The 16,178-nt window shown below is 57.9% G+C and overlaps 1 protein-coding gene across 3 annotated transcripts in view; it reads left to right on the forward strand.

Annotated features, from left to right (window-relative positions):
* Positions 1-13,824, forward strand: part of SBK1 (SH3 domain binding kinase 1) — a 56,351-nt gene extending 42,527 nt beyond the window's left edge. For 2 of the 3 annotated variants that reach the window (XM_070413433.1, XM_070413432.1), the window contains exons 2-4: positions 7,622-7,854; positions 9,125-9,327; positions 10,449-13,824. In XM_070413433.1, the coding sequence (XP_070269534.1) occupies positions 7,629-7,854; positions 9,125-9,327; positions 10,449-11,261 (1,242 nt within the window). In that variant the 5' untranslated portion in view covers positions 7,622-7,628 and the 3' untranslated portion in view covers positions 11,262-13,824. The remainder of the gene's footprint in view (positions 1-7,621; positions 7,855-9,124; positions 9,328-10,448) is intronic. The other variant, XR_011471290.1, reaches the window with a different exon arrangement.
* The last annotated feature ends 2,354 nt before the right edge of the window (positions 13,825-16,178 follow it).

Genomic DNA, 16,178 nt, shown 5'->3' on the forward strand with positions numbered 1-16,178 from the left:
GTATGCTCCTCTGTAGTCTCCAAGTTGCAAGTTACATAAACTCAACTCAGACCTGCTTATGGGAAAGGGAAACGTTTTGACTCATGAAACAAACATCAGGAGTATAACTGGCTATAGACATGCCTGACCCAGGTGCTTAGAGCCGCAGTGACCTGGTGGATGGGATGATCCGCTGGTCGGCCAGGTCTGGGTGGAGACAACCCTACTGAACCACAAGGGCTGAGAAAGGCCCTTCCCTGAAGAAAGAAATTGGTGCCAAGCAGGGAAAAACATCACAGGCCCATTCACAAAACCACTGAAGGGGGCCAAGGCGGTGGGTGTCGGGGGAATCGGGGTCATCTGTAATACTGTCAACAAAAAATAAATTTAAAAAAGAAACCACTGAAGTGCGTGAGCTAGGCAAGAGTCAGATCCAATCTGCTCTTCAGAAAATTCATTTGATCGCATGTATAGGAGAGGGGGCTGGAGGGGAGGAACCTGGAGGCAGGCGAGGGGAGAGTGCGGGGGTGTGGGGAGCTGATTCAGACATGCAGGCTAAGGAGTGAAGCTGCAGCCTCTGGCTTTACAGGGGAACACAAGTGAAGCAGGCGAGGGCGGGCGGAGGGGTTCCCTGTCCCCCTCAGCACCTGAAATCCCATCTGGTAGCTGCTTTTTCACAGGGACTTACTTTAATAATAATATCGACCCAGAGAGGTGACCCACCCAAACAGCCATCCACTCAATGGCATCTTTCCAGGTGAGGGCTTTGTTAAGGATACCCCTGGGGGGTGCCTGTGCTTATAGCCCAGGGACCCAGAATCTTAGAATCCCCGAGTGAGAGTGAGAAAGGCCTGACTGATATCACTTAGTCCGACTTTGCCTTCCACTGATTCCCAGATAGACGCACACGCAGGGTCTGCCTCCCCGCCGCCCCACTTCCTCCCTGCTGTGACTTCATCTTTGAATTGCTGTCTGCCTGGGTCTGCCTTCAGGGGTCTCGAAGGACACAGTATATGGGATCTGAAGCCTGATGGCCTGAGTTCAAATCCCAGCTGTGCTAATAGTTAACTGTTGGCAAGTTATTTAGCCCGCCTGTACCTCAGTATTCTTTCCTGTAAAATGGGGATAACAGTAGCTAGCTCCTACCTCCTAGACTCGTGATTGTTAATAATTTAATCCATAGTGTTAGCACAGCATCTGGCAAATGGTAAATGCTCAATAAATATTAGCCAGGCCTGGCCGGTTTGGCTCAGTGGTTGAGTGTTGACAGGTCATGGTTCGATTCCTGGTTGGGGCACATGCCCAGGTTGCTGGCTCGATCCCCAGGAGGGGGGCGTGTAGGAGGCAGCCGATCAATGATTCTCTCATCGATGTTTCTATCTCTCTCCCTCTCCTTTCCTCTCTGAAATCAATAAAGATATAAAAAAATAAATATTAGCCAGTATTATTTTTCTCTCAGGATAAGGACAGGCCCCCTTCTCTTTACAGGCTGCTCGCCTTCCACCTACTCCTGTAACTGCATTCTTACCATTTGGTTGCCAGTGTTGTCACCATCAAGATTACCTTCTCTGGCCACACTCCAGGCAGTCAGGCACACTGAGGTCCAAGTCCTACTCTTTTGCTCACTTGCTTCATAAGCCTTGAATTAGGATAATGCTAGCTTCTATAACAAATAGACCCCCATATCTCAGCAGCCTAACACAATAGAAGTTTACTTCTGGCTCGTGTAAGATGCCGAGTGGGTAACCCTCCCACACCCAGGGACCTAAGGCTCTTCCTATCTTGTAGATCCACCATCTTTCAGGGTCTTAGAGTCCTCCGCATCAAGTCAGCATGCAGAAGAGAGAATAGAGAGCCCTGGCCTGTGTGGCTCAGTTGGTTGGGCATTGACCTCTGCCCTGAAAGGTTGCTGGTTCGATTCCTGGTCAGGGCCTGTGCCCAGGTTATGGGCTCGATCCTTGGTAAGGGGCATGCTGGAGGCAGCTATTTTGATGTTTCTCTCTCTAAAAAAAATAAATGAATAAAAATGCTTTTTAAAAGAAGAAGAGAGAATAAAGACATGAACCATTCTTAAAAGTCCTAGCCTAGCTGTGACACACACATCATTTCTGTTCTCATCTCATCGAGGAAATCAAGTCCAGTGACCACAACTGGACACGAGGGAGGTGAGAGGTGTAGTGCCCACAGCTGCCTGCCAGCAACGCTCTGTATTATAGGAGACAAAGCAGAGTTGGTGGACAGTTGGCTATCTTTGCTGTAACCATAATAAGTCAAACTCTTGGGCCCCGTTCTTCATAAAATAGAAATTATCGCTCAGTGTGGCCTGGCTGTACAGCTCTATACATTTACTAAAATCATTAAATTGTACACTTCAGGGGAATTTTTTGATATGTAAGTTATACTCAAGCTGGGTGGGTTTTTTGTATGTGTTTTTTTAATCCTCACCCAAGGATATTTTTTTCCTTGATTTAGAGAGAGGGAATGTCAGAGAGAAACACACCGATTGGTTGCCTCCTGCACGTGCCTTGAGCAGGGCCCGGGCCGGGGAGGAGCCTGCAACCAAGGTACGTGCCCTTGACCAGAATCGAACTGGGGACCCTTCGGTCCGCAGGCTGACCCTCTATCCACTGAATCAAACTGGCCAGGGCTGCTCAAGCTGTTTTTAGGAAATAGGAAGTGTGTTGCCCTCCTTCTCAGGTTACTTGTGAGGACTTGGTGAGGTTTTGCCAAGCTGCACTGTGTGTGCACGAGGGGGCAGGGGATGGAAAGTAGGCCTGAGTGGGGTTATGCATCCGGTGTAGTTTTCATGGGGCACCCAGCTCGAGCCACCTGCCAACAGGAAGTGGTAGTGGTTCCATCTTGCCTCTGGTTTGGGAAACCCTAGCCCGACTCTGTGGCCCTCCCCGCAGGTGGAGGAAGGCCCAGCCCATAGGACCAGAGCTTTTGTGGTCAGAGCCCAGACTGCTGCCAGGAAGAGGGGCTGACACCCTCCTGCCTTCAGCAGCACAGATGGAAGCCGAGGGCTTCCCTTGGGGCCGGTGAGGACATGCGTTGAGGTGCCAGTCATGTGGGCCCCGGGGCAGCACAGTCAGCTTGAGAGTGGACAGATGCAGTGCCAACTACACCGGTGCGGCCAGCAGCCCCACTGCCTGGGCCAGGCAGCTCGCAGCTGCTCCGTAGAGCGGAGGCAGTGACGATGGTGGAGGTAAAACTTGGGGGAAGGTCCCACTGATGCCAGGCGAATGCCTCCGGCCTCAGTGTCCCCCGAAGAAAGGAGCTGGTCCCTTCTGCCTACACTGCTGTGCGGACTAAGGGGGTGATGCATGTGAGCTCCTGGACCAGTGCCGGCACCAGTCCGCTGTCCACAGAAGCTGAGTGAGTGTGGGCGCGCCCTTGGCCAGGCTCTGCCCTCTTCCAGGCCTCACTTTCCTCGCCTGGATACTGAGGGGCCAGAGGTGCTCCCGCTTCCTGACTTGGGAGCCCCCCCAGCACTAGCTGTATGACCTTGGTCAGGCGAGTCTCTGTGCCTCACTCCCCTCACCCCTAAGAGGAGGGGTAATAATACCCACCTCGTGGAACAGGGAGGGAGGGAGGTCATCCTTAGAACGGGGCCTGACACGTAGTAAGTAAATCTGAATGTTCGCAGCTGCTGCTGCTGTTGTCATTATTATTTTCTTCATCATCTGGATGTGGAAGCCGAGGCCCAGAGAAGCAGTGTGACTTGCTCAAGGTCACCCAGCTGAAAAGTGGTGCACATTAGGGTCAAGGCCAAGGCTGCTGAGCCCCAAGGCCCGTGCAGGTTCCATCACTCCCCACCGCACCTCTGAAGTCACGTGGGCAGTAAGTGGGTCAGAGGCAGTGAGTACCTGGGGGGATGACGCAGCAGCAGGGACCGTGTGTGGATTCATTCCTTGTCTCCTGATGACACCTTGCAGGGAACAGGCCTGAAGGGACAGGGAGATGGGCAAGGAAGGCGACCCCCAAAACTGGACCCTAGGAACCAAGCCATAGATAGAGTTTAATCTGATGTAGCCCCAGCCCCTCGGGCGCTCAGGCCTATTGATGCGGACAGGCAAGGAACAGCTGAGACACCCCAAGATACTCAGGGTCCTGAGAGAGACATACCCTGTCTGAATCCTGGGATCCGAAGAGACAGGAATGGGAATGGGGCAGGAGGGAAGGCTTCTTGGAGGAGTGGGACCTGAGCGTTCTGAGACCCAGGAGCTGGCGGGGGGGGGGGGGGGGGGGCGGGTAAGAGGGGGGGCGTGAAGGCAGGTAGCAGGAATGTGGAAGAGGCTGCAGAGAGACATTCAAGCTGGAGAGAGGCGGCGCAGGGCAGTGGTCAGCATGAACTGGACCTGGGGTGAGGGGGCAAATGGTGGGGCTAAAATCCACTCTGTGGCTGTGCCCCTGACCCAGCCTGGTGCCCACCCAGGGCAACTCTGAGGCCAGAGTAGCAGGGAGGAGCCAGGCACCAGCAGACTCTGCAGGAGGGAGCAAAGAAGGGCTCCTAGCACCTTGCAGCTGCCCGTCAAGCTCCCCAGTGATGTGGACGCAGCCCGAAGTGGGAGCATTGCACACGTGTGAACATGTGCCTGCACACGGGCCCACCCACCTCAGCAGCCCTGGGGGGTCCACACAGTTCAGGAGAAGTGGGTCAGCCCAGTGGGTCTCCCTAGTGGGCAGCAGAGGGCGTGTGCTCATCAGCACCCCTGGGGAGAGCCCCACACTCCACAGAAGGCGGCCTCACTGTTCCCGCTGCATCAGAGCCAGCGACTCGCTGTCCCCGGGATCCTCCACCAGGCGGGGTGGATGTTGACAGGGGGGTGGGAGAGCTGACCCCTTCCAGCCCTGAAACCAGGGAAGACTATGGTGGGAGATAGCACCCACGTTAGCCCAGCTCCCACTGCAGTCTCTGCCCCAACACCATCTGGTGACTGCAGCCAGAGGGCCCGGTGCTATCCAGCCAGGCGCTGGGATTGCAGAGACGTGGTGACGGTGTATGGCCGGGTCGGGTTCACCACACTGAGGGGGGTAGAGGGAGGCGACAGGATTGGGTCTCTGGGGGCCTGCCACCATCCCCCCCTCTGGGGGTCTGACATGGGCTAGAGACACTGAGGGCATCCGTGTGGCATTTCAGATGGACTCCTGGCATATGTTCAGGCTGAGAGAAGTAGGAGAGGAAAAGCAGTGGGCAGGGGAAGCTTCTATTGGAACAGGCTTATTCATGAATGGAGGAGGGGGGGCTGGATAGGGGGGCAGGATCCTGAGGAGGAAGGGTGGGAGCCAAGCTGAGGAGGGAGGAGGGCCCCCAGCTCCCAGCCAGCTGGGAGACTGCAGATGGGGCTGGGTGGGAGGCCAGGAAGTTCCCTCCTGATGTTCCTCCTCCCTGTGAAGTGGGAGGCTGGGTCGTGCAGAGGGAAGGGGAGAGCAGAGGAGGGTTTGGGTCTAGGAGAGCGGCTGAGCCGGGGTGAGGATGCCCGGCCCACGGTGAACTCGCCCTGCTCCCAGCCGCTGGTCGAGCGCAGCCAGAGAGAATGTAGATTCTACTGAACCCGCACACCTCACAGAGAGCACTCTGTGGGCCAGACACCAAGCACTTCACGGCTGTTAACTCCTTGATCCTCACAACAGCCCAGAGGGAGAAGGGACTCATCCTCCTTATAGATGGAAACTGAGGCACAGAGAGATGAAGTCACTTGCCCAAGGCCAACCAGCTAGCGAGAGCTGGGGTTCAAAGCCAGCCGTCTGGCTCCAAGTCTGTGCTTTCTCTCAGCCATGGGTGGTCTTGCAAAGGGTGGCTGTGAGGGTGTTGGGTGGCACACCTGGGATGGAGGTCGAGAGGCGTGGGGGGAGCAGAGGAAGCTCTGAAGAGGCAGACTCCTGTCAGCACCGAGAGTGCAGTGCCGGCCGCTCCTGCTGCTGCACATCCAGCTCCCCAGTCTAGTCCTCCCCCCATCAGACAAGAAATGCAGGCCCTGCCGTAACCGGTCTGGCTCAGTGGATAGAGCGTCGGCCTGCGGACTGAAAGGTCCCAGGTTCGATTCCGGTCAAGGGCATGTACCTTGGTTGTGGGCACATCCCTAGTAGTGGGTGTTCAGGAGGTAGCTGATCGATGTTTCTCTCTCATCAATGTTTCTAACTCTCTATCCCTCTTCCTCTCTGTAAAAAAATCACTAAAATATATTTAAAAAAAAAAAAAGAAATGCAGGCCCAGAAGGATTCACTGTCACCCAGGCCTGGACTCCCCACTGCAGCTCTCGGCCCCCAACACCATCTGGAGACAACCTGTACCTCTGGGGGGTGGGCATGCCCAGCTTTGTGGACACTGAAGGGGTCAGTGGAAGTGGGGGAGGGCGCGTCTGTGGAACAGGCGCTCTGTCCTCATGTCGGGCCCAGGCAGGGTCCTGGGGCTCCCGCTGTGGCTCTGTGTACCTCAGCTGGCTGTGCTGTCATCTGTGGTGGCGGAGGGATTATAAGCTGTGGTGGGTGTGTGGCCATATCTGCACCATCTGCCAGAGTGTTCTGAGACTGTGGCTGACGTATTTGATAACATGACCTCTGCCCTCAGACCTGGCCTTCCCCACTCCTGCCTTATTTTTGTCTACAGCCCATATCCCCTTTTCTCGTAATATATACTTCATCTGTTCACCAGGTGTATTACCCATCTCCCGGAAGGTAAGTCCCACGAGGCAGGATTCTTACCTGTGTCCAGTGCAGTGTCCCCAGGGCTCTGTGGCACCGGCCGAGGGCAGCTGCTGATCAGCACTGTGAATGGGACCACTTCTGTGAACTCCGTCCTTGGCGTGCCTTCCTCTCTCTCTCTCTTTTACTATTTATTTGATGCTGAATTTATTGCGGGGCCGGAAGCTTTTGTTCCTTCCATTCCTTCTGGGACATCTTTTTCTCCTGTGCACTCCTCCTCCACTGGTGTAGGAGCCGCCTGCCCTTTCTCGGCAGGGTCCTCTCAGTGCGGCAGGGAGAGCTCATGCGGGTTAACCCGCCGTGAGCTCTGTACGTTCTGCCCGCATCTTGGCGGCTTTGTTCACCTGGATGTGCTCGATGACCAGATAATCTGTATCTGAACCCTTTTGCTCTGCATTACTCTCTGCATTCTTAAGCACATGCAGCAAAAATTCAGCACTCCGTTTTGGCCACCGGCCCCGTGTCCAGCCCCACTCTTTGGCCAGGGCACACCTACCAGCTCCATCATTGTAACGATGAATGGCACACATTGCTTCTGTAGAGTGAACATGAAGATTTGAACCTCTTGATTTGCATGATTTTGTGGGGTTTTCTGGGTCAGCTGAATAGCAAACCACTTTTGGAGGTCACCTCCAGCTGCTCTGAGGGAGTTATGGCATGTCTTTGTGTCAGTACCATCCCTGACACTGGGTCTGGATGACAGCAGGAGACAAATAGGCTGGCAGTACCCAAGTGGGGGCCGGGGGCAGTGACTGTCTCTGGGGGGTGCCAGCTCAGCTGGTCCAGAAGCGTTGGGGAAGGTAATGCAGCAAAGATGCTTGTTGCCCATTGTGGTCATCCTGGGCCTGGCATCTGGCCTCCAGGGGTTCTAGGTGCTGGGGAGGGAAAAGGTAGGTGGGGAATGGGGCCTGACCTGATGCCACACCCCCCACAACAGGGAGAAGATGAGCGTGGGCTGCCCAGAGCCCGAGCCACCCCGCGCTCTGCCCTGCTGTGGGCCAGGGACGGCCCTTGGGCTGGGGGCAGGCGTGCCCCTCCTCACTGAAGACATGCAGGCCCTGACCCTCCGCACCCTGGCTGCTAGCGATGTCACCAAGCACTACGAACTGGTGCGGGAGCTGGGTAAAGGCACCTATGGGAAGGTTGACCTGGTGGCCCACAAGGGCACAGGTGAGTATCTGTAAGGCGGCTGGTTTCATGCTTGGGTGGGGACTTAGCTGGGGCTCTCAGGTGCTCTCTGCGGGGGCCAGGAGGCTAGCAGGGAGGAGAGGCAGTGGTCCAGGTGAAGAGGATGCAGCCTGAGTGGCCCGGGGAGGAGAGGAACAGGCAGATGGGACAAAGGAATCTGGAGATGCCTTTGGGACAACCAAGAGGATGCACCCCAGGACATCTGGAGCTCAGGAGGAGGTCAAGGTCAGGACTGGTGGTGGTGTTGGGAGAATCACCAACATATCAGTGATAGCTGACCCCAGGGAGATGGACAGACTGTGGGTCCTCCAGAACAGGGTACCTGCTTTGAGGAGGGTGGGTGATGACCCTGTGAGAACAGCGTGGCAAGCTCCATTCCTCAGAGAGTTTCCGTCAAGGCCATGCAGAGGGTTTGAGCTAGGATGAGGCCCTAGTCCTCAGGCCCAGAGCCTTCTCACTTAACCACAGCACTTGCTGCCTCCCACACTGTAGGCTCACAGCAGTGCCCACTCAGTCGCAGATGGGGTCTGCATGAGCTCCCACATTTGCACACACCTGGGGCAGGGGGTCTATGCCGACTGAAGGCAACAGGAAGATCACTGGACATGAGGTCACCTGAGTTTCGCCACCTGCTTGCTGTGTGACCTTAGGCATGTGACTTAACCTCTCTGTGCCTAGGTTTCATCCTCTGTAAAATGGGGTAGCATTAGTGCCCAGCTCATAGGATCACTGTGAGGACTCAGTTGTGAATGTGAATTGCTGAAGGCAAGGCAAGTGCTCTGTGGATACACAGGTGCCTGCCCAAGCACACAGTCAGAGATACTAGTATGTGCCTTGCAGGCCCTCACCTCCCTGTGTTTAATTCCTTCTCATTCATTCATCCATTAAACAAACATTTGTTGAGCACCTACTGTGCACCAGACTCCTGTAGGCACTGGAGATATAGCAATAAACAAAACAAAGGTCCCTGCTCTTGGGAAGTTGTGTTCTTGTTGGGGTAGACAAACGCGCTAAGTAGGTCTAGTATGTCAGGAGGAAAATGAAAGGGTGGGACAGCTGCAGGCTGGGTGCAGAGGACCCAGCTCGAGCCCTGACTTGCTGCACGGCCTTTGGCAAGTGCTTTCCCTTCGCTGGGTCTGCCCTCTGGGACCCCACTGTGCCTTGTGCCTGGGACAGGCTGTGCAGACAGGCATGGGTGGTGTCAAGTGCAGGAGGGCAGGAGCGGGGGCCTTCACCACTGTTGCCCTGCCAGGCATGAAAATGGCGCTGAAATTTGTGAACAAGAGCAAAACCAAGCTGAAGAACTTCCTGCGGGAGGTGAGCATCACCAACAGCCTCTCCTCCAGCCCCTTCATTATCAAGGTCTTTGACGTGGTGTTTGAGACCGAGGACTGCTACGTCTTTGCCCAGGAGTATGCGCCTGCTGGGGACCTGTTCGACATCATTCCTCCGCAGGTACTTGGGGCAGTGGCTGAGGGAGGGGAGTCGGTCTCCAGGGCCCCAGAGTGTGGGTTGGGAGGAGTCAGGCCACTCATTTACTCCATGAGTATTTACTGAGCCACTGCTGGGAGGGCAGGGGATCCACAGTGAACAAGACCAAGGTCCCGTCCTGGTCCTCGTCGGGGACACAGACACTTGGCAATAAGCCAGATGACAGACTGAGATGAGCACTGGAAGGAGCAGCTAGAGTGATGGATGAAGGCCAACAGCAGCGGCCTCTGCAGCTGCAAGGGACCAGGTGGAGGCACCGAAGGGGAGGCCGCAGAGGCTCCCCAGAGAAGCTGCGGAGTGGGGAAGCAGGAGGGTTCCCGGCACCGGCTTTGCTGCTGGCCGTGCCAGGTTTGAATCTGCTCTGCTGCCTACTGATCAGTAACTAGGTCAGTGGTTCTCAACCTTCCTAATGCCGCGACCCTTTAATACAGTTCCTCATGTTGTAGTGACCCCCAACCATAAAATTATTTTCGTGGCTACTTCATAACTGTAATTTTGCTACTGTTATGAATTGTAATGTAAATATCTGATATTCAGGATGTATTTTCATTGTTACAAATTGAACATAATTAAAGCATAGTGATGAATCACAAAAACAATATGTAATAATATATGTGTTTTCCGATGGTCTTAGGCGACCCCTGTGAAAGGGTCGTTCGACCCCCAAAGGGGTCGAGACCCACAGGTTGAGAACCGCTGGACTAGGTCTCTCCCAGCCTCGAAAGGGGCGTAATAGGAGCCCCTGTGGAGTTGGTGAGACAGGACAGATAGGGTGCTTCACACAGCAGGTGGCCCGTGGTAGGTGCTCAGTACCGCCTGTCGCTGCAGTTACTGGGAAAGGGCCAGACAGGGACCAGGGATGCCCTGGTCGGTGCGGGAGAGCGGCCGGTGCTGGTGGGGGGGATGGGCGGGGCCACAGGAGCGGCCAGGCCCGGGCTGGGGGTGGGACCAGAGTGGCAGCTCTGGCGGAGGGGAGGGGAGGGGAGGGGAGGGGAAGGGAGGGGTGTGGGCGGGAGGTGGAAGGAGAGGGACCGAGTTGGGGGAGGGGCCGGCGGCCCTGAACGCGCCCCCTCCCCCGCCCCCAGGTGGGGCTCCCGGAGGACACGGTGAAGCGCTGCGTGCAGCAGCTGGGCCTGGCGCTGGACTTCATGCACGGGCGGCAGCTGGTGCACCGCGACATCAAGCCCGAGAACGTGCTGCTGTTCGACCGCGAGTGCCGCCGCGTGAAGCTGGCCGACTTCGGCATGACGCGCCGCGTGGGCTGCCGCGTGAAGCGGGTCAGCGGCACCATCCCGTACACGGCGCCCGAGGTGTGCCAGGCGGGCCGCGCCGACGGGCTGGCCGTGGACACGGGCGTGGACGTGTGGGCCTTCGGCGTGCTCATCTTCTGCGTGCTCACCGGCAACTTCCCGTGGGAGGCGGCCTCGGGCGCCGACGCCTTCTTCGAGGAGTTCGTGCGCTGGCAGCGCGGCCGCCTGCCGGGGCTGCCGTCGCAGTGGCGCCGCTTCACCGAGCCGGCGCTGCGCATGTTCCAGCGGCTGCTGGCGCTCGAGCCCGAGCGGCGCGGCCCGGCCAAGGAGGTCTTCCGCTTCCTCAAGCACGAGCTCACGTCCGAGCTGCGGCGCCGGCCCTCGCACCGGGCCCGCAAGGCCCCGGGGGACCGCCCGCCCGCCGGGCCGCTGCGCCTCGAAGCGCCCGGGCCGCTCAAGCGCACGGTGCTGACCGAGAGCGGCAGCGGCTCCCGGCCCTCGCCCCCGGCTGTCGGGCCCGTGCCCGTGCCCGTGCCCGTGCCCGAGGCTGGGCTGGCGCCCCCGGGCCCGCCTGGCAGGACGGACGGCCGCCCGGACAAGAGCAAAGGGCAGGTGGTGCTGGCCACGGCCATCGAGATCTGCGTCTGAGCCGCCCTGCCGCCCTCGCCCGGGCGCTGGTTCCTGTGCACGCAGCCGGCTGGGCGCTGGAGCCCAGTGGCCGTGGCCGTGGCCGTGGCCACACCGCCCAGCCCGGCGGTGGAGGGAGTAGTAGTAGTCTAGGCAGGACGGCAGCCCGGGCACCCGTCCATCGTTTGAAGGGCTGGGGATAGACACCAAAGGCCTCTGGCCTGGCCTGTGGGGCCCATAGGAGCCAAGCCCCACAGACCTGAGGGTTCAGAGGCCCCCCTGACACCTGGAGCAAGGGAGCTTGCGGGTGGACTCCCCAACACCTCCCTGAACCCCAGAACCTCGACTAGTTGCCCCTGGCCCTTCGCACCCCCTGGCAGAGCATCCCTCAGCCCCGCCCCAGGCCTGCCCTCCTGCCCCCTACACACCCTGGGCACAGAAAGGGACAGGAGTGATGGGGCAGAGAAGAGGCTGAGGACCCTGGGCGCTGCTGGAAGGAGGACAATGAGCTGGGAACAGGGTGTTGCTCAGCTGCATCCTGCCGGCTCCTGGGAGGCTGGAGGGGAAAGGCCGGCCCCTTGCAAAATGTAGCAAATGTCTGGGTGTTGCAAAGTCCGTGCCCAGGCACAGCCCTAGGAATCCAGTGACCCCTCCCCACCCGTTCTCCTGATGAGGACGCTGATCGCAGGAGGGCAGCTTGCCTTGGGCCACCAGACCTGACAGGTGGAGGTCCCGTAGCCCTCACCCTCCTCCTCAGAGGGCAGAAGGGCTCCCAGGGCAGGGACCCCGGCGCCCCTAGGGTAGGGGAGTGAGTGTAGAGCCCAAGGCAGGGCCCAGCTCCCCTGCCCGCCACACCTTCCCCAGGCCCGGGGAACCTCTCAGATCCCCCCAGTCCTGGCTGCCCCGCCCAGAGAGTGCCCTGGCTGGCGGTGAGGTGATGGGTGCCAGAAATTCCCCTGGGTCTCTGCTGGGTCAGCCTCGGCCAACCCTGTCCCCACGGCGCACATTTCCGGTCCTGGAGCGTGGCGCTGCAGGTGTGAGAACGGGTGCCGGGGAAACGGGAGGGCGTGGGTGTGTGCGGTGTGAGCGCGCAGAGTGCACACGTGTGCGTGTAGCCTTGTGTGTCGAGTGACTGCGTCAAGGCCTCAGCAACTCCTCCCTGCTCCAGGGCTCCTGCCGGGCAGCTGCCGGAGGGCGCCAGGCCTGCTTCTCACCACCCCCTCAGGGAATCCGCCAGGAGGCACCTGCAGGTTGGTTCAGGCCCCAGGCAGCACAACAGCGGAGCGGAGCCCAGCCTCACCCAGGGCTCCCTCATCGCCCGCCCGCTGCGGCGGCCCAGGACCTGCAATAACCTCAACACGGTGAGGCTGCCCCCTCCGCCTGGCAGTGCACCATTCACCACCATGCGCCCCACCTGCCGGGTCCCTTCTGGCCATTTGAGGGGGCTCTGTAACCGGCCAGGCTGACCAGAGGAGCCCCGACCACCCTCTGGCCTGGAGCCCCCCTCCATTCACCCCTTATTCCCACCGCACAAAAGGGCTATAGGTCCCCCTGCCCTGCCTGGGTCCAGTTTACAAACAGGTTGCCCCAGGGCCTGGCCCCCACCCCTCGGTGTGCGCCCTCAAGACCCACCTCGCCAGCAGGCAGCGGGGCCTCCACACGCCAGGTAAGTAGCAAACCCCTTCTTTCACCAAGGGCCAAGGCCCGCCACTGCCCCGGACCCCGGACCCCGGACCCCGGAGCCCACCACCGGCACCTCTCCTTTTGCCTTAGGCCTTTCGACATCCTGTCTCCTGCAATAACAAGGAAGCGAGATTCCAAGTAGATGTCCCTCGCGTGCGTCCTCTCCCTCCTTCTGTTGAGATCCTCGTCTTAGTAGCTAGGATGTTAGCGCTGGGAAGGGACGGTAGTTGTGTAGCCCGGCATCTTCAGGGCACAGCTGGGGCAGGGACGCTGACTCAGCAGGGCTGGAACCAGGGCTGCTCCGCTGTGGCCGCTGCTGCCCCGGCTGCGCTGCGGGTTGGTTGGGACCCTTTGCCCCTTAGGAGAGGTGTTGGTCACAGATGTTTACCTCAGTTTATGTCACTGTCGAAGAAACAAAAAATAAATAGCAAAAAGTAACACCGTAGACATGAAGACTTAGAAAAAAAAAAACTTTAAAGAAATCCTCCCCTTGCTATTCCTCTGTGAGGTGTGTGTGCGTGCGCCACGTCTCTGTCCCACCCTGGGCAGGGCCCCTGTCCTTTGGTGCTTCCCAGAGGCCCCTCTGAGCTGGCCTGTAGGGTGTGGGGAGCCCCCTGGGCAGGAGGCAGGGCCACAAGTTAGCTAGCGGGTCTGCCAGGCCCCTGAGCAGAGCCTCAAGGCCACCGATGCTCCCTGAGCCCCTCGCTGTGGCCGATGGGACAGTTGTGGTGGCATCGTAGCCAGGCTCAGGGCCTGGGTGGGACCCCCCAGCCCCACATATATTGACACCCCCCCCCCCAATGTCTTTGTAAATACTCTGGCATCCTTTGGCCCTGAGGAGGTTTTTAAATGTGTTATTCTCTATCATGACAATTGCTATAAAATAAAAAATTTAGAAAAATTACCACTGGGTGGCTGTCTTGTCTCAGATACAGGGCAGTGGGGTCCACAGAATTTCTCTGGAAACGGAAAACTTGACAAGTGTCTGCAGTCCGGCAGCTACTCCAGGCCTTCTGCGACCTCAGACCTAGAGGAGGCCCAGGCAGGGCCTGAGGGTGGAGCGAGCAAGGACCCTGGGTCTGGGGGAGGGTGGGGAGGGGCCCCTGCCTGGCGGAGCGCCTCACCCTGCTCCCTCCGGAGCTCTGCAGGCTCTCGGCAGCCAGCGTGAGTCTGTCCACAGATTAGACGGTCACTCTGTTTGAAACCCTCCAGGGCTCCAAGGTCCCAGCCTCACCCCTACTCTTCTCCCCTGTGCGGCCTCCCACCGCACTGCTCTCACTCAGGGCCTGGGCCCTTGTCTTGGACTCTCCCCGACCTCCCAAACCCCTCCCTCCAGGCCCCGCTCACAGGTGACTCCTGGTGCTCCCCAGGGCACAGGCGCTGCGTGGTGCCGAGCACTCAGTGCCCTGTGTCTGTCTCCGCCCCTCCCCACCGGATGGAAGTTCCCTGGGAACAGTCAGTGCTGCCCTGGCTGTGTGGCTCCGTTGTTTGGGCGTCATCCCGGGCACTGAGAGGTTGCAGGTTCGATTCCTGGTCAGGGCACATGCCCGGGTTTCAGGCTCCATCCCCAGTGGTGGTGGTGGGGCAGGGGGTGCAGGGGGCAGCTGGTCCATGTTTCACTCTCTGGCGTTGATAATGCTCTTTCTCCCTCTCTCTCTAAAAAGAAATAAAAACATTGGAAAAAGGACAGTCAGTATTTGGCAAATTGTTACTCCCCTCCCTGGCACGTGACAGCCCCCCCACACACACACACACAATTTGTCAAATGAGTGAGTGAATGCCCAATGCTATTAGGGCCCAGGGTTCAGCAATAAACAAGACAAAGGATCTGTCCCCTGCAACTTATCTTCTAAAGAGGAAAATAGACATTTAATAGGTTACACAGGGGCAGCCCCAGCACGGCCCCGCCACCCTGAACTGCACTTGTTCTCTGCACAGCCACCTGCTGCTCTCCCGCGCCCCCGACATGGCTAGCAAAGCCCAGGGCTGAGTGCTGAGGAGAGGGACCAGCTGCTGCCAAACCTGAGGGCCGGGGGGTGGAAAGAGCGGGAAGGCCGAGACGCATCTTCAAGCAGGTCCATTTCCAAGACTTCAGCCGGGCTCTTGGCTTCATGACAAGAGTGGCCCTGCAGCTGAGAAGCTGCACCGGCGTCCACATCACCCTGAGCACCGTGCGTGTGCAGGCCTGTCGGACGGACGGGACATAAACCTGGCCAGCTTCATCCAACAAGTAGCAGTGACCATGACCTCTTGAATTCTTCAGGGAAAGGGGTCACTGAACTGGAAATCTAGAGAGAAAACAGGGGACCCCCCCCCCCCCCCCGGCCAAATGCTGCTGCAGTCAAAATTGCCATGTCCACCTTGCGGCCTCCATTTAGGGGTGAGTCCTTGCTGTGGAAAGAGATGCTAGCATCTCTGCCAGCACCAGGAACTTAGACCGTTTCCCCCCACACGATGCCCTTCAGCTTGGGGCCCTATTAGAGGCACCCTCGTTTGAGTAAGATCTTTCCATTCCTTACAGCTTCCCAGCAACAGTAATGACTTTCTTTCCAGGCTGTATTTTGCTCCCTTTCTAATTCATTACCCAAGAAACTGTGGTAGAAGCTGGTTCTGGTTTCTAAGACAGAATCTTAGAAACCAGAACCCTAATGGCAACCCCCTCCTATGTGATAGAAACACATGCTTTTTATGCCTCAAATAAAGCTTGTTTCACTTGGGGGGGAAATAGGTTACATAATTATCTGTGAAATAGGAGTTGGGGGTAAGAAAGGGGGTGAAAGGGGAGATGAGGAAAAAAATCCACTCAGACCAGATCAGAAGGTGAAGTACTCCTACCCAAGAATTTGATCTAAATCCTGTTATTTCAAAACCTCTGCCAACTGTCTGCAATGAGGGTGGGTGCCTGGGGGCAGCAATCCCTTCACTTAACAAAAACACTTGGACCCTGGCCCAGTAGCTCCGTTAGAGCATCATCCTGATGCGCCAAGGTTATGGGTTCCACCCCCTGGTCAGGGCACATACATCAACCAATCTCCCTGGCCAGTGTTGCTCAGTGGATAGGGCATCAGCCCATGCACAAAAGGGTCAAGAGTTTGATTGTGGGTCAGGTCAAGGGCACGTACTGGGTTGCAGGTCGATCCCAGCCCCAGGTGGGACCTGCGGGTGACAACCATTGATGTGTCTCTCACATCAATGTTTCTCTCTCTTCACCTCCCTTCCTTCCACACTCTCAAAAAAAATCAATAGAAAAAATAT

Source organism: Myotis yumanensis, unplaced genomic scaffold (genome assembly GCF_028538775.1).
Source record: "Myotis yumanensis isolate MYYU_CA2020_CCGP unplaced genomic scaffold, mMyoYum1.0.hap1 SCAF_4, whole genome shotgun sequence".
NCBI classification, from domain to species: Eukaryota; Metazoa; Chordata; class Mammalia; order Chiroptera; family Vespertilionidae; genus Myotis; species Myotis yumanensis.